This window comes from Lethenteron reissneri, chromosome 31 (assembly GCF_015708825.2).
Source record: "Lethenteron reissneri isolate LAM-NWPU_2019-01 chromosome 31, ASM1570882v1, whole genome shotgun sequence".
Lineage (NCBI taxonomy): Eukaryota > Metazoa > Chordata > Hyperoartia > Petromyzontiformes > Petromyzontidae > Lethenteron > Lethenteron reissneri.
This window is the reverse complement of record NC_083809.1, coordinates 10,793,538-10,817,859: the sequence shown is the minus strand read 5'-3', so window position 1 is coordinate 10,817,859 and position 24,322 is coordinate 10,793,538. Positions and strand designations below refer to the sequence as shown.

The 24,322-nt window shown below is 51.8% G+C and overlaps 1 protein-coding gene across 4 annotated transcripts in view; it reads left to right on the top strand.

Annotated features, from left to right (window-relative positions):
* The window catches only part of LOC133349782 (retinoic acid receptor beta-like), a 181,978-nt gene that overhangs the window by 133,129 nt on the left and 24,527 nt on the right, over positions 1 to 24,322 (top strand). Inside the window, exon 1 of one of the 4 annotated variants that reach the window (XM_061563524.1) lies at positions 13,187 to 14,498. The exons of the other annotated variants lie outside the window; for them this stretch is intronic. Coding sequence (XP_061419508.1) covers positions 14,330 to 14,498 — 169 coding nt within the window. The 5' untranslated portion in view covers positions 13,187 to 14,329. Of the gene's footprint in view, positions 1 to 13,186; positions 14,499 to 24,322 lie in introns of those variants that run through there. 4 annotated transcript variants of the gene reach the window in all.

The window sequence follows — 24,322 nt, the reverse complement described above, 5'->3', positions numbered from 1 at the left end:
AACTGGAACCGTTGTGGAATGTAGGTCACGGGGTGTCTGCCAGGACGCTGACTCCTAAGTCATTCCAGATGGTTTAAAATTCCTCCGGGAAGCAAAGCACTTTTATTTATTTACTCGTGCGCGTTTGCGTGGCAGACGCTTACATGCGTGCCAGCTTTCACGAGAGAACTTTGCTAACGGAGGATCCCGCACTGGGCGCCCTCTCGGTGAGCCTCGATCGCGGTGCCATTAGCGAACCACGTCAGTGACTGCATACGTGCACATGTCAGTGACCGCACGGGTGCATTTGTGTAGGCGCGAGTGACCGTGTTGGTGGCTGTGTCAGTTGACGCGATGAGAAGAACATCCCATCGGCGGACTGCGTTTGTGCATAGCTCCTCTGTCCGTGACTGACTCTGTTAACGACTGCGCTAGTGGCCTCAATAGATCCTCGCTTAGTGACCCCCGCGTTAGCGCCTCCGTTACACTCTGTAGGCGTTAGCAACCACGTTAGCGCTTATAAACTACACTTGAGGACGGTGTTGAGTGCAGGTTGATGAAAGGGGCTCCGTGACCCGCACGGCGGTGAGGGAGACCTTCATCCAGCAATGCTTGACTAAGGCCTCTACTTCCACGACTGCTGCTGGAAATGAAAGCGGAGAGTCGTTTTTCGTACGGCTGATGTAGATGCAGAACAACAACTGCCAATTGCACATTCAGGTGGCAGAGCAGGGAGTGATTACAGGAAACTTTGAGGAACTCTAGGGCACATCGCAGCACCTTTAAACTCCCTGGCACAGCAGCCAGTTGTTTTTTAAACTTTCTTTCCGAACTTGGAGATGATAAGGGAAAATTGTAAATAACAGGTACAAGCTTGGTGCATAAAACAAATGTGCAGCATTGGAGCGCCTGCCTCAAGTGGCACCGCATCGATCGAGCAAGCAGACCACATTGCCGCCGATAAACTATAAACAGCAAATAACAATGCGATTGAGGGCATCTGCCAAGAAGCTAGAGAGCGGTCAATTTTGGTGAGTCTCTACGAGTGTTTGCCCGCCCTGTTTATTCTCTCACGGCCGTGTTTTCACACCGCTTTGAAATGTCTGCTCAGGGCATGGCACTGACAAAAACTTACGGACCGCTGGAAAAGCCACCGCACGTCATTTTGAAAGCGTAAATATATATACAGTAGTTCCTTGGTTAACAGTGATATCGGTCAACCGTTTTTCGGTTAGCGTTTAACGCCTCCCATCGGGCCCCATGGTTTCGACTGACGTTAACATTTTTATTCGCGGTATGTTTGCGTTATGCACGCGGGTGCCGATTTCGGCCTAATCCGAGCAGGTCGTACGTTTGTGCCGAGCCATCCCCTCAGCCAATCAGCGACGCCCATTTATGAGCGTTTAGACCTCGAACTGGCTTTGTTTACATTATAACGTTTTCTGTTTTGGCAGTGGAAATAGCTCTTTTGCAGACTCAGTGGTTTATTTATTTATTTTTCAACTTATAAGTGAATTCGACGAACAGTTGTTTCGGTTAACCGGAGTTTTCGTCAAATGGATTAAAAACGTTAACCGAATTTTATTCGCTTGTGCTCTAGCCGTCGTGTCGCGTGATGAGTCACCCATTCGGATCACTCACAGAGCAGTGCAACCCGAAACAAAATACTTGCAACGTTTGTCACGTTAAAGCTAAGGAAGCCAACAACGTATACAAACAGTAATCCCAGACAGAAAAATACATAAACAGTGCGAATGAGAAGGCAAAAAAACCCAATAATGTCTTGAAAAATGTTTTCCCCCATATTAGGAAAATTTGTAGACTTTGGTGACTTGCTTACATGTCCATGCAACGCACGTTAATATACAACTCGTATGTTATCGTGCATCGCCCATCTCGGACGTGGGGAGTTTGGAATTGTCGCTCGTGGTAATTAAGCGATCGAGTCAATTGGGCCTTGGCGCAAGGTTGCGATGCCCCTTGGATCAACGTTAATGCCAGGAAGCGCGCGGCTCGTGTGCCAATTCTGCTAAACATTACCCGTCCGGAGGACGACGTCGTGTCTACCCCCCCCCCCCCCCGCGCGCGTTACGACTGCCAGTCGCTTTGATCCTCAGCCTCCACCCCACTCTGCACGATGAGTTTCCGCGTCGCAGACATGCCCGCTGCGTGCGATAAATACTCTTTAAAAAAGCTGAACATAAGCAAGTTGGGTAACGCGAGGTGGCCGGGGGGTTCAGGGGTCAGAGCGCTGAAGAACTGACACCCTGGTTTCAAATTCGGGCAGCCGTCTCTGATTAAACGGGCCTCTCGTGTGCGGTGAGTCGATCCATTCACTCGTTCATAAATGTGTAATGCATACAATTTGAACTTAAAAAGGGCATCTATGTGACCTTTTTTGCCATACTGACAAAAAACGACCCGTAGATATAACTGCTAAAATCGAGTTATGAATACTTGGTTCTTTCGGTAAAGTCACGTAGAAGGGAAATAATAAAATATTAAAACTAAAACATAAGAAAATACAATGTATAATGTTTTTTTTCATTATTTTATTATTTTTTACCGAAAGAACCAAGAAGATGAATCCCTGCAGTCACGAAAGCTTTAAATCGAAAAGTACTTTGATACTTGTATTGCCTGGATTGTTCGCCTTTTGGCGTTCTCTGGCCTAACACTGGTGAGACTAGACCACAATGAAGGCTGTCTCTGGTGTAGGCCAATCAGTTTCAAAGACAATGCTTGTATAATTATCAGAGCATGTTTGTTTGCATGTCTTTCTACAAGTGCGTGTGGTTAATGCAGACCTGATGCTTTGCAATAGGTTTCTATTTGGTGTTTGAACATCTTAACACCTCCTGTTTTATCGCCAGAAAGGGTAAAAGCTTTTTTTTTTCATCGTCTTAAAAAGGACATTCATGCAGACATGGGAGAAGACTGAGGAAAGAGCAGAGAGTCTTCAGACTTGCACGGAAGGACGGCACTGATGCTGCGCAGTGCAGAACAGATTGAATGCCAGTTGTCACCAAGGACTGACATCGAGACGGATGGATTGGTTTGCGATTAAACAAGGCTGTTCGTGTGTTATAAGTTGATTTTCTCAGGCCGGTCACCAATGACTGCACTAAAAAAAATATCTCATTACGTTTGGTTCTGTACTTAATTTGCCAAAAGTCTAGCTCCGGCACTTAAAGTATTGGTTTGACATTCATGCAACGAACATTGCTCTCATACGGCAGGCTGGGGTGGAATTCTAATAGCACAATTGGAATGAAACTGTGGGGAAAATTACATTTTATTTTTTATTACTTGGAAGCACTCGCCTGAGCTCACGTGCTGCTAACTGCCATCCTATCCGCACCTCCAATTAGCATGGTTGGCTACGTACGGTTTTGAAGAAGTTCATCGTCCTATCACTGATCTCCTCAGTGACAGAGCACTGCGCTCCGGCCTGGTCCAGGAGCGAGTATAATTGAATAACGCAATGCGCGTCATAACTGGAACTCTGAAGCCGACACCAATTCCCTGGCTCCCTCTTCTGGTGAACATTCTGCCACCAAATATCCGCAGAGACGTGCAAATTGCAAGGAAGCGTGCCTCTTCCGTTGCCCATGCTAACTGACTACCCGCCAAATCAAGGCCTCATCGATATCCCTCGCCGCCAACTCGACTCCCGATCCCCCTTCTCGGATCGTGCGTTGACCGTCCTAGAAACTCGCCCGGATCCGCGAGAACGCTGGCAAACCGCGTGGAATGACACGGATACTCAGAGACCCAAACGTTGCACCTCCTGGCTTTGGCATTCCTCGAAGACACCAGTGCCCCATCGACTGCATCAAAACATCGACAGACCCGACGCACCGCATCTCCTCCGTGATTGGAGAATTAACGACAAGCCACAGTCGTGCAATCGCGGCCATGCAACCCAAGCTAGGCACCGTACAGTAAAACCTTGGATCGCGAGTAACTTGGTCTGCGAGTGTTTTGCAAGACGAGCAATTTTTGTATATAAATATTAATTTGATAAACGAGCGAGGTCTTGCAATACGAGTAGTACGTGTATTCGCTTTGTCTGCCGAGCGTCACGTGATCACAACTGATATACGAGTGCTTTGATATACGAGTGCTTTGGATTACAAACACGTTTCTGGAACGAATTACGCTCGCAATCGAAGGAGTCTGCGCTCCTTCAGCAAAACTCCACAAACTCCCTCGTGAAGCCTTCTCGTGGCAAGCAGACCTCGGCATTGGCAGCGAGCCCTCTGAAAGCATTGCCATCGTTGGCAAGGATAGAACAGGACGGCACTGCGATTCTGAGCAGAGAGTTGTCACTGGTGGGGAAGAACTCTCCTGTACCGGAGACCGGAGGCTGTCAAACAAGAGGCTGCTCGGGTCAGGCCCACGCTCAATGTTTGTCACGGGTCACATTGACAGACAGGGCAAGGACGTGACACGGCCGTGCCGCACGCCTCTGGCACGGAACAATCGCGGGAGGGGCGAGGTGAGGGCGGGGCGGGGGGGGGGACACCTCGACGGCGTCGTCTCCCGCTCGCGCGGGGAAGAGTGGCAGCGGCAGATGCGAGTCGCCGGGTGGTGGCGGCGGCCTTGCTCCCTGCCCTCCCGCCCGCCCGCCCCCGTCGCCCCCGCCGCCCCCGCCTGGTGCCGGGCCAAGGGAGACGAGGGGTGTCCGTGTCACCGTGCCCACCGACACGTGCGGAGTCCATCTACGGGCCCATGCGTTCGTAACGCACCGGCGGCGTCTTGACGGCCGGTGACAAGAACCGGCTTGTTTGTCGTTTTGTGAGTACAAGGCAGGCCGTTTCGTTGCCTGTGAGCCAAATGAATATTTTAAATGAGGCGATGTTTTTTGGTACGATACGTCGACAACTGCCTTTACCCTCGTGAGCGTGAAGAAGAAGACGACGATGACGACCTAAGAAGAACGACCGGCGCTGTGCAGTGTCTCAAGCCCCCGAGTGGCTTTGTTGAGCAGCACGCAGCTGAAGTGCCACTCTGCACGCGATTGAGAGCGTAGCCGCCCGTGCCGCACCACACAGCTGTGTCGGGGCCGGTGAGGGCACTCCGGAAAAACACGATTTCCAATTTTTGGTCGTTTAAAAAAAACAACAACAGCGAGCATCATGAACGCGCTCTCCCCTTTTCCGGTAAACAGCGCCCATTAAATGTTTTGAGGGAAATGAGTTCCCAGGCTGCTTCATGGTTCACAAAAGGCCTCTCTGGCTTGGCTGGGACAATTTTACTGGGGGGGGGGGGGGGGGGGAGTAGCTCCACAATGGAAGCAGACGCAGATAAATCTGGGCCATTCATCACAGATGGATTGTGTCTGAATTTGGTGAGAATGTGGCATCCTTCATCGGCGAGCAGAGTCCGCTCCATTGTTGTGCACAGACACGAACGTGAATGGGGAAAGTTACACATTAACTGCAGCCTTCCTTGATCACAGGCACAATTTCCCGGTGCTTTGGCTTTTTTTTTGTTCCGGCGGATTTGTCAGAGGAATGTCTGAAAATCTCAGCGTCTCCAAAACTTGCAGACGGTTTTAGCTGAGCTGATGCGCCCAGCATTAAACGATCAGTCCATGAGAACATGTGGTCAATCAAAATGTGCGCGCGCCACTTTTGAAGCTTAATCTATACTTCTTAGCGAGCTATTTCCCTTTATCCCTCGATTGCGATGATATAAATGGTTAGACTGGCACTGGTGTCCACAAAGGGCTGGGGAATAAAGCGTGCGATGCATTCCCAGAAATACGCAATTGTCTTGTAGATGCGTTGTCCCCAACAAGTCTGAAACCTCATAATAATTTATAGTTTATCTTTATATTCATGGCTATATAGCACTGCAGCTACGTCACTGCCACTCATGACCTTAACTTTAGAGTCTTGCGTCTTGTTTCTCTTTAATGGGCGGCATGGTGGAGCGTTGGTAACACTTGTGCCTCACAGCAAATAGGACCTGGGTTCGATTCCCGACTCACATGTTTTTCTGTGCCGAGTTTTGTACATTTCTCCCCTGTTCTTCGTGGCTTTGCTCCAGGTTCTCTGGACTCGTCCCATACAACGTATTGGGGGGAAAACAATACTGCGTAATAAAACCCACAATTATTTTACCAGTTAATGGCCGCTGAGCTGTGGAGCTCTTTTTCAGAAGCGACCTGGCCACAAATAATAGCTCAATGAAGTGGCTTGTTGTGGGGGCATTTATGGCAGCGAAATACTCTAAATGCATGTTTCTAAATGTGGAGGGAAAAACCGGAGGACGCGGAGAAAAAACACGCGACCACGGGGAGAGAGACGCGCAAACTCCAAATATACAGCAGGCTTCAGGGTTGGGATCGAACCCACGACCTCCTGTATTCCAAGCGAGGTAGTTAACATATAGCCACCGTGGCGGCCCAATGCAACTGGTAATAGCCAAACACCCTAATGCTGACACATTTCCTGAAAATAACTCGATTTGCATTTCACACACGGTAGCAGCAGCAACATTGCCCACGCCTGTGAAAACCTGGCCAGGACCCTTCTTGAAAAAAATAGTCTTGAGACTCGGTGAGGCTTTCCTGGGTAAAATAAGCGGAATAAAACAATGAACAAAAAGCTTTGAACATGTGACAGAGAGTGTGGGGGGCCTCCCCCCGCACAGCCTCGGCGTGGTGCTGTAAGTCTAGAGGCGCTTGTTGGTGGTTGCGTCGCTTACAATAACCACATCCACTGGGAGGGAGACATGGAGCCTCACACGTCACCGTCCTTGTGACCTCTCGTAACCGCCGATGTTTCTGCGATGAGTAACGGCGAGAGAGGCAAACATCCGCCGTGCATGCAGTGCTCTAGCCACACGTAAGCATGCCACACACACACACACGCCACATCCGTTACGCGTTGGTACGTGTGTGGGGGGGCTAGTTGTCAAAACGTTATGAGAATGGACATTTAAGTGTGAATGTGTGCACAGATTTTTATCATCGCGCTCGACATTTTTACAGCTTCAGAGACAGGGAGCAGAGAGGAAAAGGTTGCCATTCTGCAGCGCACAGGCCCCACGAGCCATGGTTTTGAGATGAGCTTCTGCGGCCGTCTGGAACGCTCCTCCCGACAAGAGGAAGCCCCTGGGAGCTATGTACTTAAACCATCTCGGATTGAAAACGCATTTCTTTCCAACTGCCTTTTGCGTGTCAGTTTGTTGTCCATCCCCAGCACATCCCATGAGCACCGTTAGCTACGTACAGTGCGAAAGAAGTTCATCATCCACACACATTAGTTTCGGCGGCACACCATCCAGCCGAGCCAGTTTCTCTCTACAAATCAATGCCGTGGGAATAGAATGACCGGGAGGGCGCGTATATCATACCCCCACCTACTCCCGGCGGTGTTTACGCGAGAAGCGGTTTGCTTGAAAATATACTTTAGTCGTTTTTGTTGTTGTTGTTCAAGGTTACGTGCCAGGGCTGTCACCGTGAAGGAGGCCTCGTTCTCCTGTTTTTACTCATCACTCAGAATCTGGCCTTCATGCGGCTGCAACCAATGGCCGTGGTAGCTTTGACCTACTTTAAACACGTGGAATATTAACCTCGCCGCCGCTGTAACGTCACCGTGTTTACTTAGCTGCTGCGTGCTCTGCAGCCGCGCATCGTGTTCCGAGGTGGAGCATGAATAACGCATGTCCCGGTGGTGCGGCACGCACGACATTTGTCAATGGAATCTTACCCCCCCTCTATCCACGTGCATTTGTCTCATAACTGGATCAGTCGAGTGGGTTTCTTCGTGATCGCTCGCTCGCTCGCTCCTTTTTTGTGGAATATTAGCGATTGCCGGAATGGGTTGCGTCTGGGAGGATGTTTTGATTCCGCGTACTGGTCAGGGTCCTGCAGCGCCAAAGCACTCGTTGGGAGGAGAGTGCAAGCTAAGCCAAACGTTAATTCTAGATTTTAAGTTTTCGTGACTGCAAGGATCCATACTCGTTGGTTCTTTCGGTAAAGTCACGTAGATGAAAAAAGAAAAAAACTAAATTAAATCACGACGTTTCGGAGGCAACACAAGCTTCCCTCATCAGGTGGAACAGCCACAGCAAAATTACTGTAGTGATTTAATTTAGTTATTTTTATTTTTTCATCTACGTGACTTTACCGAAAGAACCCAAACGTTGTCCGGGCTTGGTCTGGGCCTGGTCCCTGGTGGTTTGAGAAAGGCTTTTGTCCCCCCTGGTGTCCCCAAACGCTTTTGTGGACATGTCAAGGAATCTGTCCTGGACTCATAATCGAACTCATAGTGATGTGGGCAAAGGGGCGTGGGGGGGGGCTACCTGAGTAGTGGGGTGGGGGCTGGTAGATGAATAGGCGGGGGCCTGTGGGCAGTGGGTGAAGCCAATGGTCAAGTGGGTGTGGTTATGTAAAAGTAGGCGGGGCTGGCGGAGGGGTGGGAGAGGCCGCCAGTTTTCTATGCATCCTTGTTGAGCCTCCCATCAATGAAATAGCTACAGGTGTGAGAGTGGAGGTGCAAGCAGGTATCCCAACAGCTACCATCCATACCTGTCCCCTGAATGCTGTTCCGACCCTCAACTCTGGCCATGGAAGTTGGGGGAGGGGCGGGCGGGAGGAGCTGAGCCCATGGGGCCACTTAGCTTACGGAGCATGGTCACCCAAACCCGGGTACTGATGCTGTTTCTAGGCCGTTCCTGGGGCGACCGAGGCCTGGTTAGAGCGGTGGCCATGGAAATGAGGCATCTGTTCTCACACGATGACGCACCAAGATGTTATCGTCTAAAGCTCCAGCGTGTGACAGCATTGTGCAACATTCTCACGGTGTGATCGGACCTTGAAAGTGAAGTCTATTCAGGCCCAGCATTTGTCAGAATACAGTAGGGTACGGTGTCTATGCTTTCACTGGTGCACAGCCTGTGATACTAGTTAGCTATGAGATGAAACCGCAGAACCCGGAGGAAACCCATATAGAAGAGGAGGAGAACATACAAGCTTCACACACCGCGAGATGTTAACTACCTCGCCTGGTATGCAGGAGGCCGTGAGTTCGATCCCGACCCTGACGCATGTATATTTGGAGTTTGCGTGTCTCTCTCTCTCACCATGTACGCGTGGATTTTTCTCCGGGTCCTCCGGTTTTTCCCTCCACGTTTTTGGCTGCTATAAATTGCCACACTTTGTTGAGCTATCATTTGTAGCCAGGTCACTCTAAAAAGAGCTGTATCGTTCAGTGGGCCTTATCTGGTAAACCAAAAAAATAGTTGAATGATCATATTTACATTTGAATTCATTCATCACGCCACGAATATTGATCATCAAATGCGCGGCAGGCAAAAAATGTCAATTACTTTTCAACATTTGTTATTTCTAATTTCCCTCAGATTAAGCAAAGTATTTAAAAGCACACAGAATGTGAGCGTTGGAGCCGCACCGTGTGGGCCAGGACGCACGTGTTCGTTCAGGTTGCACCGAGACGCGTGTTCGTTCAGGTGGCACCATGGCGTTTGTTCGGCCATCTGGTCGCTCTCAAGTGCCGGGTAGCGAAACGTCGGACCTCGTGCCGAACAGCCCGCAGCGAACCCGACGGCAACAACATGGGCGAGTTCTCCGTTTGCCTCTCTCGGCACTCTGCCGTTGGGAGATTAGAGATTGTTGGCACCGCGGTTTGGGTCACCGTGCCCCGCGCCAGGGCACGGCGGGGGGTCGGGGGTCGGCTTGCAGCGAGCCGAGCGGCCCCCCCCGTCACCCAGTGTGCTGGTGGTGTAATCCATCTGAGTGTGGGGTTTGTTTGGTCTTGTTTTACATTCTTCAGTTGCCGGAGAGCAGTAACGGGCGGCGGAGAGAAAGGGGGTGCTGCTGCTGCGTCTGTGTTGGTTCTCGGAGGGCAGTGCCCGGTGCGTGCGCGTGTCTGTGCGATGTTTGCGTGCGGAGTTGTGCGGCAGCAAGCCGGTCTGCCCCGCCGCATTACGAACCCGGTGACCCCGTTTCATTTTGCCACCGCAGCTAGCAGCTAACGTTATTGGCGATATCTGAGCCATTGCCAGGACTTCCCCCTAGCTTGACCAAGTCTTGATTGAGTACGTGCTGTGGTGAGTAAACATGAGCACTGGGGAGATTAAGGCGGCCGGGGTCTGTTCCTGGCCGCCACCACTCCATTGCATGCTGTGCCAGTTTAAATGCCCACCGACAGCTCTTGCCCCAACAGTCTTTGAGGCTACACAGCGGGGAGAGACTTTGTGTTACGGCTAAGTGATGCACCGGGTCGCGATGTTTTTTTGCGTGAACTGAGAACGCGTTAATGTGGGCTCGCATCTGCATGAGCTTAAAAAAAAGACAAACCCAGTAAGTTTCAATTTAAAGCTTTCGTGACTGCAGGGATTCATATTCTTGGTTCTTTCGGTAAAGTCACGTAGAAGGGAAATAATAAAATAATAAAAATAAAACATAATAAACCCAGGAAGATTACCCTTTTATTTTCCGCAGCAAAAAATTTCAGTGACGAATATTTGACGGGTGGCACAGTCGCGATTTGAGAAGGCTGCGGCCAGCGCGCGGGGATGTGGACGCCGCGAGCCTCTCGCTCGCTGCGCTTTTGTTTCCGACTTCGCGGCTCAACGATCCCGCCTCCTCCCCCCCGTTGCCGTTCCTTGATGCTCGTCCTGGGAATTGGGGGGGTGCCTGGTCCCATCACCCCTGACCGATCGTTCTCACTGTACGCATTAGCACCGAGCGGCATTCCCGCTTCCTGCCTGCGGCTCTGTGGTCCCCCCCACCACCCCGCCACCCACTGCCCACCCCCCCGGCTCGCGCTACCGAAACCTCCCCGGGAGACGCGGAGAGCGCTGCGGCCGCACGGGGCCGCACGGCACGGCACAGCACGGCGGCGTTCGCTGCGCACGGCACGCACGCGCGTGCGTGAAATGCGACACTTGACGAGCCTCGCTGACCCAGTGCGAGGATAAACGGCGAGGGTCGAGGCTTGGTATCCGCTCGGAGCGAGACGCGCGCCTCGCTCCGTCTCGCCGGGGAGCCGCTCGGCACGAGCGAGCGTCCAATGCCTTGCTCGTGGCGACATCGTCGTCGCCGTCGGCCGTGTTCGATCCACTGCTGGATGAAGGCCTCCCCCAAGCCGCCGCCGTCTGGCGCGGTTCTGTGTGGCTCAGACGGCAGATTGTAACGTTGTATCTTAGCTGCGCGAGTTAGTGTGTCAATTGAAGATCGGAGAACAGAGCTTTATATATTGACAAAAACCCATTGTTATACTATATATATTTCTTGATGCATTTAGGTGCTGCTATTGTATTCGATCTCTGCTGGCAGAGTGTGGTTGGCTTGGTCCCTGGTGCAAGCACTGAAATGGGGCCCCCTCTCTTACCCAGCATCTGGGCCTCTCTGGCCCATGGGCCCTAGCGCAGTTGCACCGCCTGCACCCCACATAGTTACACCACCGTATATATCTGTACAGCATGGGGAATTACAGCTGCTGCAATTAGTTCTGAACATCAGAACTATGTGCACTGTGTGGGTGTGTACGGCTATGCACTGTACATATCATGTGCTGTGATTGTGTGTGGTTGTGTGGTCTGTTATGTGGGGGAGCGGTAGTGTAGTGGTTAGTGTGCTGTGCTTTGAACCCCGCTCACAGCCACGAATATTTGAACTCATCATGGGCCTCTCCTAGGTCGACTCGGCCTCAAATGAGTACCTGGTGCGGTGTGTAAATTTTGCCACTCGGGAGACAAAGGCGCATCATGTGCTCTGATCGTGTGTGGTTGCGTGGTGATGTACCTCGTGCACTCGCCACGTGTGTGTGTGTGTCGGTGTGTGTGTCTGTTTGTGTGTGTGTCTGTGTGTGCGTGCGTGGCTGTGTTGTGTTCCCCGCTGGAGCGCGCTGACTGCTCGCGACGTGCGTGCACGCGGCCGGGAGCGATCGCGGTGAGCGCGGTGGGCCGAGAGCCACGAGCGGTTTGATGCCCTCTGCCCATTGAGCAAGTGAAACGCACACACTGCGATGTTGACGAGATTCAAAACGGATCTTATTTGCTTTCGTAAGAAAAGAGCCTTTTCAGTCGCAGCCAAAAGCAACGTGGGTTCACACTGAAGTTCTCCAAATTGTGTTTGAAAGCCTCGATATGCATTTCATCAAAAACATTACTGGGCTCTATTCTGCTGGAAGATCCAAAGAGTGGGTGATGGGATTATCAACACATTTTTTGTTCGGAACGCGTTTCCTTTTCCGGTTTACAGCCATAAAGCACGTGTGCGGCACACACGTGCGGTCATTTGTGAACTCTGCAAGCCCGGCTTCTCGGAGGCGGTGAGCGGCGAGGCATCGCGCTCGGAACGTGGCGACGGCGGCTGCTGCTGCTGCCACCCCTAATTGAGAAGTAAAATTCCTCGGCTTGGAGAAGTGGATCTCGCTCGAGTGCCGGGCCGTCCTCTGGGACGTTGCCGTTTTTTTTGTCGAGGCGCGTTTTGGTTTTGTTTTGCCGGAGTGTCGGTTCGTCGGCTTTGTCGGAGCCCCAGGGTTCACAGAAAAGGAAAGAGAGGGAGAGAGAGAGGAGCCTTTTGTCGGACAAACGTCGCACGGGAGTCCTGCTGATGCCGGGCACCCGGCAGACAAAGGCCCGCGATGTTGAATGACACGGTCCTTTCACCGCTCGCCCTCCATCCCCCGTGATGAACTAACAATGTGTGCTCTTCTGTCCCTCCGTCCTCGCTGCTGCTGCTGCTGCTGCAGCCTCACGTGCTCTCTCCCTGGGTAATGTAGCCGGACCAATTCCCCTCAATTCCATTAGAAACTCGGCCGACAACGCTGATTTTAAAAACCACATGCTGTTTGCGGTTGTTTCACGAAAGGAATGCGCCAAAATAATTAAAGATTAATATTCTTGGTTCTTTCGGTAAAGTCACGTGACTTTACCGAAATAACCAAGAATATCAATCCCTGCAGTCACGAAAGCTTTAAATCGAAATGTAATTAAAGATTAATCGAACAGGGCTTTTCATCTTTGCATTGCATCTCGTTGCAGAGTTTGGAGCCTCTATAAGCGATTACATTTTTAATCTATGAAGCGAGACTGCAATTTAAATCTGCAAAACATCAAGTTTGATAATGAAAAAATAGAAAAATAAAGTTAAAGTAAGCAAACGTCTCTTTACTTACCTCATAGTTCAATAAGCACTAATTGGAATAATTTGAAAGTTAATCATAGGGAATAATGCACGAAGCGATCGCTTGCCGGCACAAAGCGGTGTAATCTCTTACTCTGAGAGTCTCTGAGCAGCCATTCAAGGCACAATTGTTCGGGGTGAAGCTATCCCCGGTGTTATGAATGGTTCCTAAAGCGCACAGTTTCTCGAGCACACCCGCACCCTCAAGTTTAAAACAAAAAAGGAGGGTGCCCCTTTTCTCCCCCTCCCCCCCCTCGCAAAAAAGGGGGAGGCTTTGATTTTGTTGCGTCGCGCACACCCTGCCATCTTGCGCTGTCACTCCCGAGGGGTCAGTGGGAGGTTGCAGTCTCCACTTAGGGTTCACCCAGAGTTCAGCCGCATACATTAGGTGATGCGGCGTCTTTCACTGGGAGGGCTCCGCGCGCAGTGGTGGGGGTGATGGTAGGGGGGGCCCGCGTTCACAATGCGGCACCGACCATTTGGCCCGGGAGAGCAGGGAGAGGAGTTTTAACTTCGGAGGCCGGCATCCGCATCTCACGCTGCTGCTGGCCCGTGGAAGGGACGCGCGCCCCGACCCAGACGGCGCGTGTGCACGAGCGGGCTCGTCCGAGAGGCGCTGTTCGCCTGCGCGTGGGACGGCCGGCTTCAGGGAGGCCGGCTCGGAGAAGTTGCCGGGACGCGGCGGCCCTGCGCCACGAATGCCGGCCGTCGCGGCGGGGAGCGGCGGTCGTTTGGATCGATGACGAAGCTTTCGTTTCTGCTCAACGGGCGTCGTTGACGCGAGCTGCCGGGGAGCACGCAGCAAAACCGGGGAAACCGGCGGGGTGCGCGACGTCGCGGCTGCGAAGGGTCTTAGGTCGGGCGGCGGTGGTTTCACAAGATCCGCTCGTGGTGGTGGTGGTGGTGGTGCGCTTGGACACGGCTGCGTAAGAGACCCTTGCTTGGGCAGCTCTGACGCAATGGGGGAAATTATTCACCCGCGGCGGCGATGGTGCGGCCTGCGTTAGGTGAACTCGGTCCCACTTGGCTCCGCGAACGCGACTGGCGGAGGGGGCCGTGGACATCGTGACGGGGCGTCGGGGGCGAAGTCCAAAATAACAGAGTGACCGGGGGTAGGAAAGAAATCCGCCGAGCTACCAGAAGAGCGGGCGCTGGCGGAGTGGGACGCGGCGCTGAACGATGTACGACTGCATGGTGGAGGCGTTGGCGATGAGTCCGCGGCGCTACCACAACGTGTGCGTGGGGAGCCCCTCCTCCTGCATGCTGCACGACAAGAGCCTCTCCCCGGGCTGCTACGGCACGGGGAGCCTCACGCCGTCCGACTGGAGCCAACACAACAGCACGCCGTGTACGTCCCCTCCTCGGCGCGTCGTGAGCGACCGCGGTGCCGAGCGCGCCGAGCGCACCGCGGTCGGCACCGCTCTTAGTGACGTCGGTTGTTTAATCGCGAGAGTCGTCGGTGAGTCCCTGGACTCATTTTAACTTTTCATTTTATTTTTCCAGGCAAGGCCCGCTGAGCTATATAGCTTGTTTTTCTGAAGCGACCTGGTCACAAATGATAGCTAAACGAAGTGGCCTATTGCGTGGCAATTTCTAACAGCCAAATACTCTAAACGCATGTTGATTCTAAATGCGGAGGGAAAATCCGGAGGACCTGGAAAAAAATCTACATGGCCACGGAGAGAGAGAGAGAGATATGCATATTCCGAATATGCAGCAGGCGTTAGGGTCGGGATCGAATCCACGACCTCCTGTATACGAGGCAAGGTAGTTAACATTTGCGAGACGTTAACTACAGCAGGGTCGTGCTTTGGGCGGCTTGGCCCGTGCTGTTCGTGAGTGAGTGGCTTGCAGAGCTCGTGGCCTCGCGGCCACACATGGGCCGCTCGTGCGCTGGCTCTACTCTTGCTTTGGTGAACGTGCCGAGGGCATAGCTGTGCCCGTGTTGGTGCGCGGGTGTGCGTGCGTTCCAACGATATTCGGCAACTTGTTATCAGCGATGGCGTCGTTGAAATTTTTTCTGTTAACGCTAGCGCGTCGTGTGCGTTTTAAAATAAGGGCCAGTCACACATCAGATGTGTGACTCGCGCCACCGCGCCTCCAGCAATGCAAGCAGCAGCAGCAGTGCGTGAGCAGCCCTCGAGGTGGATTTTCCAGGCTTATTTCACGGTGCTTGCGATTGCCCGCGACGATGGCCGCGGCAGTAGGCGCGCAGCGGTGAACGTGTCGCGCAAAGGGCCGCCACCGCTGAATAGTAATAAGACTCTAATACCGCACGTTGTGCGCAAGCCATCGCCGAGCCCGCACGGATCCTTCTGCGCTGTTAGGGACGTGCTGGAGGCTCTGGCGACTGAAGCTTTTGTGCTTAAGCCGTGATAATGAGGAGGTTTTAGAAGGTTTGACAGGTCACCATACACGCTTAGCCCGGGGTAGGGCTTTAATGTGGCGTGCGGGTGACACCCGTCTCGGGATTAATTAGGGGCTGCGCTTTAATATACGAGGGATCCCATTAAAGCACGTCTCTCGCGTTTGACGTATTTTTTGTCATGCCCAAATTACCCGGCCGCGGTAAGTGATGTATCCATGGCGATTAAAATGGGGGGGGGGGGGGGGGGGGGGGGTGCTCTTAAATTCATTGCTTCACCGCCCTCACTCTCGGTGTGTACCAAGGACAAAGTGGATTAATTAATAAATCTCAACGTGGTGAACGCTGCACGTAGAGTTGCTCCCGTTGGCGATATATATGAGGGGGGGGGGGTGGGCTGAGACAGATTTATTCTCACATTTGTACCGCGGACATTGCGTCCGGCAGTTTGCACAAAGAAAAACGTGAATTGGCAATGCAGAAGGAGCGGTGGCGCTGTGGTGACGAAGCGCGTTGAGAGCGTCGTTGACTTGGATGACAACGCCAGCCACGTTTCGATCCACCGCTGGACGAAGGCCTCCCTCAATCCGCACCCGGACACGCAACGGTGGCAATGTCGTCGCTCCATCTCCGTGGTGAACGAGCCCCTTGGGCGGCCGACAGAGCGGCTGAATCACAGCGCAGAATGATGTTGTGCATCAGCAATTGTATTTTTTCCCAATTTGCCGTTTTGCTTGGTAAACTTGTTTTATTATTAGTTTGGCAAAAATCTGACTGAGCCGTGTGGAGTGGAGTCATGTGAAAGTTTAACTCGCAATTTGAATTTAAGTGCGACTGTTATTTCTGAGGCGCTGCACAAGCTGAGAGGAGGGCGCGCGTAATGAGATCACGGGCCAAGAAGAGTGGTTGAATTTTTAAGGGGAAGTTCACGGAGGAAAAGAGAACTTGTTTGCTCAGGCACGAGCGAGCGCCGTCACGAGGTACACAGCGTGGTACGAGTTGGGGGGGGGCGGCGTGGGGGCGGGGAGGTGATGCCAGCTGCACGCGTTGCGCCGTTGGCGCTCGCTGTCACAAGCGGCACTCACAGAGCATGCCGGCGCAGGGGCAGCTGATGAGCCGAGTCCGCGTCTCCGGCTCCCACTGGCCGGCCGCCGTCGGGTTTGAACCGACGTGGTAACGACCCCCGTCGGGCAGCCCCCCCTCCCCCCGCACACAGAGGCGCGGTGTTGTGAGCCGAATGTTGCGTGGCTCGGAGATGATCGGCGATCCCCACGCGCCGTGTCCTCGCCAGGGCCCGACAGAACCCGCGTCTGTAATCACGGGAGCTTGATCTGGCGTTTAGCAAGTATCTCTGCCGTCAGTAATTGTGCGCGGCCCTTTGCGGTTATACTTTTTTGAGAGACCGCGCCCCGACAGCTCAGATGAAAGCGGTGGCAGTTCCGGGGGGGCTGCTAATCAAGTGGCGGTGCCAACCGAGTTGGGTGCATCAGCTGGTGCCCAGCACTTGCCGCCGGATGCTGTAGCGATAGCCGAGTGACGAATCGCACGTGGCACCGGGAACCCCCACGTGGAAAGGTGCCGCTACGAAGCCTCCCCTCGGCTTCGGCTCTCACTCGAATCAGCTGAAGTCGGTGTTTAAGAGCAGGTGCGAAGACTTTAGTCGTTTTTCAAACCCCCCACAAAGGCTACGCCCCCCCGCCGCCGCCACAGCGAATGTCTCGTGGCTCCGAGATGAGAAGAACAACGAGAGGCTGAGAACTTCATTTCTCTGAGCGAGCCGTCGCACGGCTCCCATGCCCGCTGTGCGCATTTCACTTTTGCCGTCTAATGCAACGCCGAGCGCCATTACTCCGCACGGAGCGCCATTAGAGGCCGGGGAAACGCAAATGAGTTTTGGCGTGTTCCATCGGAGCGCGCGCATTGATAGTGAAGCGTGTAAATGCGCGTCACGCTGCTCGCTGTTACCGTGTGGTGCGCGGAGGGGCGGTGGTGGCTGTGGGGGTTGTGTCTGTGAGTTAAGGAGAATATCCCGGCTTCACGTTCGCAACGCGCTGAAGAAGAGATGAAAAGTCTTCATCTTTGGTGATGAAGTGTGATTTGTGTCGTGACGCGTGCACTCTCCTCCTGTCAGTCCGCGGCTGGATAAGGGCCTCCTCGCGTCGTGCGAGTTATTTGGCCGCACTTCGCCACGCTGGGTCAGTGCCGGTTGGTGTAGGCATAGAAGCACAGCACAACAATGGATTTTGCTGCGCTGCCCTGGGATGTTTCACAGCGTAGCCCCCCAACCTATGACAGACAGTTGGTGAGCGGTGGTTGCCAATCCAAGCAAGTGTCCAGGTTCAAAATCCTGCTTAGCTTCTGAGATCCCACGCGATCGGTGGGAAAATTCACGCCGTGCCTTGATTTGTTCACTCCTACACGCGGGTGAGGCCACAGCGGCACCCCGCGTGCCAGAGGGCACTGCCGAGTCGGCGGTAACCGGGGTTCGTCGTGACCAAGGGGAAGGACAATCGCGACTCTAAAACTAAAGATGTTTGTTTCACCAGGTATGGCCCGTTGAGCTATAGAGCTTCTTTTTCAGAAGCGACCTGGCTATCACAAATGATAGCTCAACGAAGCGGCTTATCGTGCGGTAATGTATAGCAGCCAAATACTCGTTAAACGGACGTTTTTTTTTTATTATTGTGGAGGGAAAAACCAGAGGGCCCGGAGAAGAATCCACGCGACCACGGGGAGAACATGCAGACCCCAAATATACATCAGCAGGCATCGGGGTCGGGATCAAACCCACGACCTCCTGTATACCAGGCGAGGCAGTTAACACCTCCTAGCCACCGTGGTGACTCGTTCTGCCCTCGATGTCCCCCATCAGCTGTGGTCGCGGGTTCATCGCGTCGTGGACGATTTTGCGCCTCGTTATGGTGATGTTTCGTACCGCGTGCTTGTCTGGGGTCACGGCTTTTACGGAGCATTGGTGGGGGCGGGGCGGGCTGAGTGGGCGCATTGTTCGCTGGTGCAGGGACGTGGTGTGCACTTTGCAAGGTAGAGGGGCGAGCTCGCCTTTGGCTCCTTCGCACGCAGTCGCGATCAATAGCGACACTCCCCTTTAGTCCTGAACTACCCTTCAACGTGAGACTCGTGCCGTTCACAGAAACGAGGTCAATACATGGATGGATGAATCGGGTAATGCCGCGTAAGAAACATCGAAGAACCTGACAGTTAAACTTAGCGTTTTTTTTAAAGTGCACTCGTGCGTTCTGCTTGTGGGTACATTGTAGGGCAGAACGATTCATCGATTTCAAATCCAAATCGCAATTTGAAACAATGTGATTAGCAAATCGCAAAGGCTACGATTTTTGTGAGATTTGAAAAGTCCTCTTACTTTCTTATTGGAATTTTTTATTATTATAACTTGATTGATTTGACCTAACAATTGTTCTACGTTTGATTGTTCTATTTCAATTAAAACATTGTATAAGTACATGTTGGAAGGAATTCATATATTGTAAGTTCTCATCCTTGCGTTAGAATATATAGAGCAGTTCATACTTTGATGGTATCATGTGGCAATGCTCCATCACATGTTTTAAATCTATTACACAGTAAACATTGAACTGGAGCTTGACTTAAAAAAATGCAATCGCAAATCAAATCACACTCATAATATCTGTCAGAAAAAATATCGCAATTAGATATTTTCCCAAAATCGTTCAGCCCCAGTACATTGTACGCATTCACGACAAATGTTCATTGAGAAGAAAAGCCAGCCAAAGACGTGATTCATGCCCAGCTTTGCATTAATAACGTACGGCGAATGGCGAGGGCGTTCGAATTGAGTGCACGCACGGATGAGCGATTCGGTGACTCCCGCTCTCCGTGGGCTCTGCCCGATTTGTCGAGTTCTACGAAGCCACTGATCATCGAGCTCTGGGAGAGAGGAGGCGGCGAGGGGTTGGTGCCAACCGCGATGATTGCGCGTTGCCACCCACACCGCTCAACTGCGTAAACTGGTGTAGCGCAACCGGCGTAGCTGATCTCCGTCGTGTTTCTGCGTTCGCGCGAGGAGTGTCCATCGTAGGGTACGATGGACGGACGCGGTGTGGGAGGGTGGCATGGGGAGAGATATGAGGTCACACGTTGGGCACGCGTGGGCACAGGAATGTGGAAGACGTGGGGTGGTGGGGGTGTGTGGGTCGTGCAGGTTGTCGTGGTGACACGGGAGCACGGGGAGTGCACAGGCAGAGAGGGGGGCCTGTTCAGTCTCCCGGGCATGCCAATCGCAGCTCTTGTTGTTTAAATTGATGGGGGGGGGGGGGGGGTCTTGATGGACTGTTCTCTTCAATCCCGACGTGTTTACACAGGCACCGTGGGAGCTCTGTGAAACCAGGCGTTGTCGTGGAGCATTGTGGGTTACCCGCGGTGGTGAGATGTTCGCTACCTCGCCTGGTCAACATGAGGTCCTGGCTTTTCATCCCGATCCTGTGACGCCTGCTGCTGTATATTTCGAGTTTGCGTGTCTCTCATCCCGTGGTCGCGTGGATGTTTCTCCGAGTCCTCCGGTTTCCCCCTCCACGGTTATGAACACGCGTGCTTAGAGTATTTGGCTGCTGTAAATGTCCACGCGATAAGCCACTCCGTTGAGGCGAGCCATCATTTGTGATAGCAAGGTCGCTTCTGAAAAATAGCCATGTAGCTCAGTGGACCTTACCTGGTGGAATAAAAAAACGTTAAAAGTTAACCAAATCTCATTCCTTTCCGCGTTTCCCCGCGACTTTATGTATTAGTTTGTTACCTTGCAGCGATTTGGTCCCCTCGATCCGACATGAACCAGCAGCGTTTACTTGGCTGATGTCTAAACTCTGAAGCGGCTTTGTTCTGCCGGGGTGGGTTCGGCAGTCATGGCAGTGAGGCGCGCTGAGCATCAACAACAACAACTACTGCTGATGATGATGATGGCTTGCGTTGTGGTGACTTGGGAGTTTGTTGGGAAATGTGCAGCTGAGGTGTTCGTTGTTGTTGAGGTGTTTGTTGTTGTTGTTGAGGTGTTTGTTGTTGTTGATGTGTTTGTTGTTGTTGAGGTGTTTGTTGTTGTTGAGGTGTTTGTGGTTATTGAGGTGTTTGTTGTTGTTGTTGAGGTGTTTGTTGTTGTTGATGTGTTTGTTGTTGTTGAGGTGTTTGTTGTTGTTGAGGTGTTTGTTGTTGTTGAGGTGTTTGTTGTTGTTGAGGTGTTTGTTGTTGTTGAGGTGTTTCTTGTTGTTGAGGTGTTTGTTGTTGTTGAGGTGTTTGTTGTTGTTGAGGTGTTTGTTGTTGTTGTTGAGGTGTTTGTTGTTGTTGAGGTGTTTGTTGTTGTTGTTGAGGTGTTTGTTGTTGTTGAGGTGTTTCTTGTTGTTGAGGTGTTTGTTGTTGTTGAGGTGTTTCTTGTTGTTGAGGTGTTTGTTATTATTGTTGAGGTGTTTGTTGTTGTTGAGGTGTTTGTTGTTGTTATTAAGGTGTTTGTTGTTGTTATTGAGGTGTTTGTTATTATTGTTGAGGTGTTTGTTGTTGTTGAGGTGTTTGTTGTTGTTATTAAGGTGTTTGTTGTTGTTATTGAGGTGCTTGTTGTTGTTGAGGTGTTTGTTGTTGTTATTGAGGTGTTTGTTGTTGTTGAAGGTGTTTGTTGTTGTTGTTGAGGTGTTTCTTGTTGTTGTTGAGGTGTTTGTTGTTGTTGAGGTGTTTGTTGTTGTTATTGAGGTGTTTGTTGTTGTTATTGAGGTGTTTGTTGTTGTTGAGGTGTTTGTTGTTGTTGTTGAGGTTTTTGTTGTTGTTGAGGTGTTTGTTGTTGTTGAGGTGTTTGTTGAGGTGTTTGTTGTTGTTGTTATTGAGGTGTTTGTTGTTGTTGAGGTGTTTGTTGTTGTTGTCGAGGTGTTTGTTGTTGTTGTTGTCGAGGTGTTTGTTGAGGTGTTTGTTGTTGTTGAGGTGTTCGTCGTTGTCGAGGTGTTGTTGAGGTTTGCGTTGTTGTTGTTGTTGAGGTGTTTGTTGTTGTTGTTGAGGTATTCGTTGTTGTTGTTGTTGTTGAGGTGGTTGTTGAGATTTTTTTGGGTGGTGGAGGATTACGCCAAATTTATACTTACGCGATCTAACCGAAAAACCTTTATAATGAATAATATTGGTCGCGAAATCCGACTCCGTGTTCAACTGTTTTTGTGCAAGTTTATTGCTGTGACTCACAGTGTCGGGGGTGAGTTTGAGACCCAGCCTCAGGATGCCCCCCCACCCCCCCTGGCTCTTTGTTCCATCGCCCGCAGGGAATCAGAATCTTTATTTAGTCTGGAGGAATCCGATAAGCTGTGAAGCTCTTTTTCCAATAGATGCCCAGTGGTCAAACGTCGCCCCCCCCCCCTCAGCACTGCAGCCTCTCACACTTGACGCAAACGTGGGCACGCTCATCGCGAATCGTGGAGGTCGCTCGCCCGACACAGCCACTTGAAGCAAAGTCACAATAGAGCTGTACAACACAGAGCAGCAAATGGATTACCTCCAATATAGTTTCAAGAGTAGATGGAACATGTGCGATACTGCTGTCGGCAGCGGTGCACAAAGCACAAATAGCCAAAAAAAGCCACGAAAGCATTCGTCAATAGCGCTGCCAAAAAGAGTACGTTCGTATGTATTCATCATGGACGTTATAATGGTCGAGATCCATCTGTCTGTCTGCTATCATGCCAGGACCATCGCCCAAAAAGTCACCGATTGTTTCTACGTTGTTCTTCCTTGTCGGCGGTGGTGGTGTGTTATTGACGACTTTTGTAGAGTCAATATTTTCAAGCGGTGTTCTGCAGCACTTGACAACACACGGATGGCGCTGTGCCTTCGACTGTTTGGCGGAGATTTTCGCGATGAGCTCACTGCCAACCCAAATCAGCAGAGCGGTCGAAATTCAGCCGAGCGGAAAGTCTTGCTCCCCCCCCCACATCTCTCTCCCTGGCCGATCTGTGCTGCGGGGGACGTGTGGTGGGATCTGAATATCACTCGGCGGAAGCCCAGCTTTCACCGCCCCCCCCCCCCCGTGCAGTCTCCGCGCGATGTTCTGCCAAATGGGTGAAGGTCTGCAGCCTCTTTGGCAGAGACTCGGTGCAATGCGGCCGTGTATTAAACTACTATTGAAACAGATTTTAGTTTTGATAATTGGTTTTTTACCCTTTTACTGTATCTGGCAGCAAAACTGACACCTTTTTTTTACAAGGAGTCATGTTTGCATTGACCACAATACTTGCGGTCAGAATGCAAACAAAAAACACAACTCTGATAATGCATGGCTAGGCTCTAATAAAAGCTGTCTTGGGTGCGGACCAATCGATTTCAAGGACAGTGCATACATTTATCAGAGTTGTGTTTTTTGTTTGAATTCTGACCGCAGGTATTGTGGTCAAGGCAAACATGACTCCTTGTAAAAAAAGGTGTCAGTTTTGTTGCCAGATAAAAGGGTAAAAAACCAATTATCATATTTTGCTACTGGCAAACGAGGTTCCAATGGTGTAAGAGATTTTAGTTTTGTTTACCAGGCAAGGCCCGCTGAGCTTTATCGCTCGTTTTCGGAAAGCGACGTGGCCATCGCGAGTGAGAGCGCAACGAAGTGGCTTATCGCGTGGAAATTTATTGCAGCCAAATACTCTTTAAGCGCACGTTGATTCTAAATGTGGAGGGGAAAACCCGGAGGACCCAGAGAGAAATCTACGGCGACCACTGGGAGAGAGACACCGCAAATTCCAAATATATAGCAGGTGTCGGAGTTGGGAACCTACGACCTCCTACTCTTTTTAAAGCAGTTGAGGCTGAGTCGGCCCAAGGGCCCGAAACGTCAAACAGCCATCAACAAATGGCAATCTCAAAGTTGGAAAGATAAAGCGTATTGCACGTTTCTTGATTTGAGCAAGGTTATTGCAAGAGCTTGGAGAAAGAGGCGATGGGAGGGCATTCAAAAGTGGGAGCCGTGCGAGGGAAGAAGCCGTGAAAGAGAAGTGAGGTGACCTGGAGTGTGGGGGTTTAGTGAGTATGTGGGTGGGTGGGTGAGTGAGTGCGTGGGTGAGTGCTGAATGAGTGAGTCAGTGAGTGTGGGGAGCAGTAATGTAGCGGTTAGCGCGCTGCGCACACACACACGGATGCACACACACACACACGGATGCACACACACACACACGGATGCATGCACACGACCGCTCGTATACACACCGATGCACACTTACATATGACTTCTCACGCACAAAGATGCACACCCACACAGAGACACACAAAGACAAAGATCCCCTGTATAACCTTAATGGATTGTTGGGGCAAGTGCTGTTAGCGAGCAAGGCCGGCAAGGTACACGAGGGATTAGGTGGCCAGCACCACCCCGGGCCGCCTTTGTCTCCCGATTGGCAACGTTTACGCACCGCACCAGGTACTCATTTGAGGTTGAGTCGACCTAGGGGAGGCCCAAGACCAGTTCAGATAATCATCACTGGTGTTGGCCGTGAGCAGGAATCGAAGCTTCTGACTGAGACAAAGATCCCCCGTATAGCCTTAACAGACTCTAGGGGCAAGTGCTGTTAGCGAGCACTGAGACACACACAGACAGACACGCACACATGGGCGGATGCTTCTGGCACATGTCACATGTCAGAACGCCTCGCCCAAGTGTGTGCTGCTGAATACCGATACAGCGACAGCCCTGCAGGTCTCTCGCAGCACAGGGAGCAGGCATCTTGCCAGAGATTCATCTGTGAAGGACCCCCAGCTGTGCCCCGACCACATGCTGCTGCTGCTGCCGCTGCCGCCGCTGCCGCTGC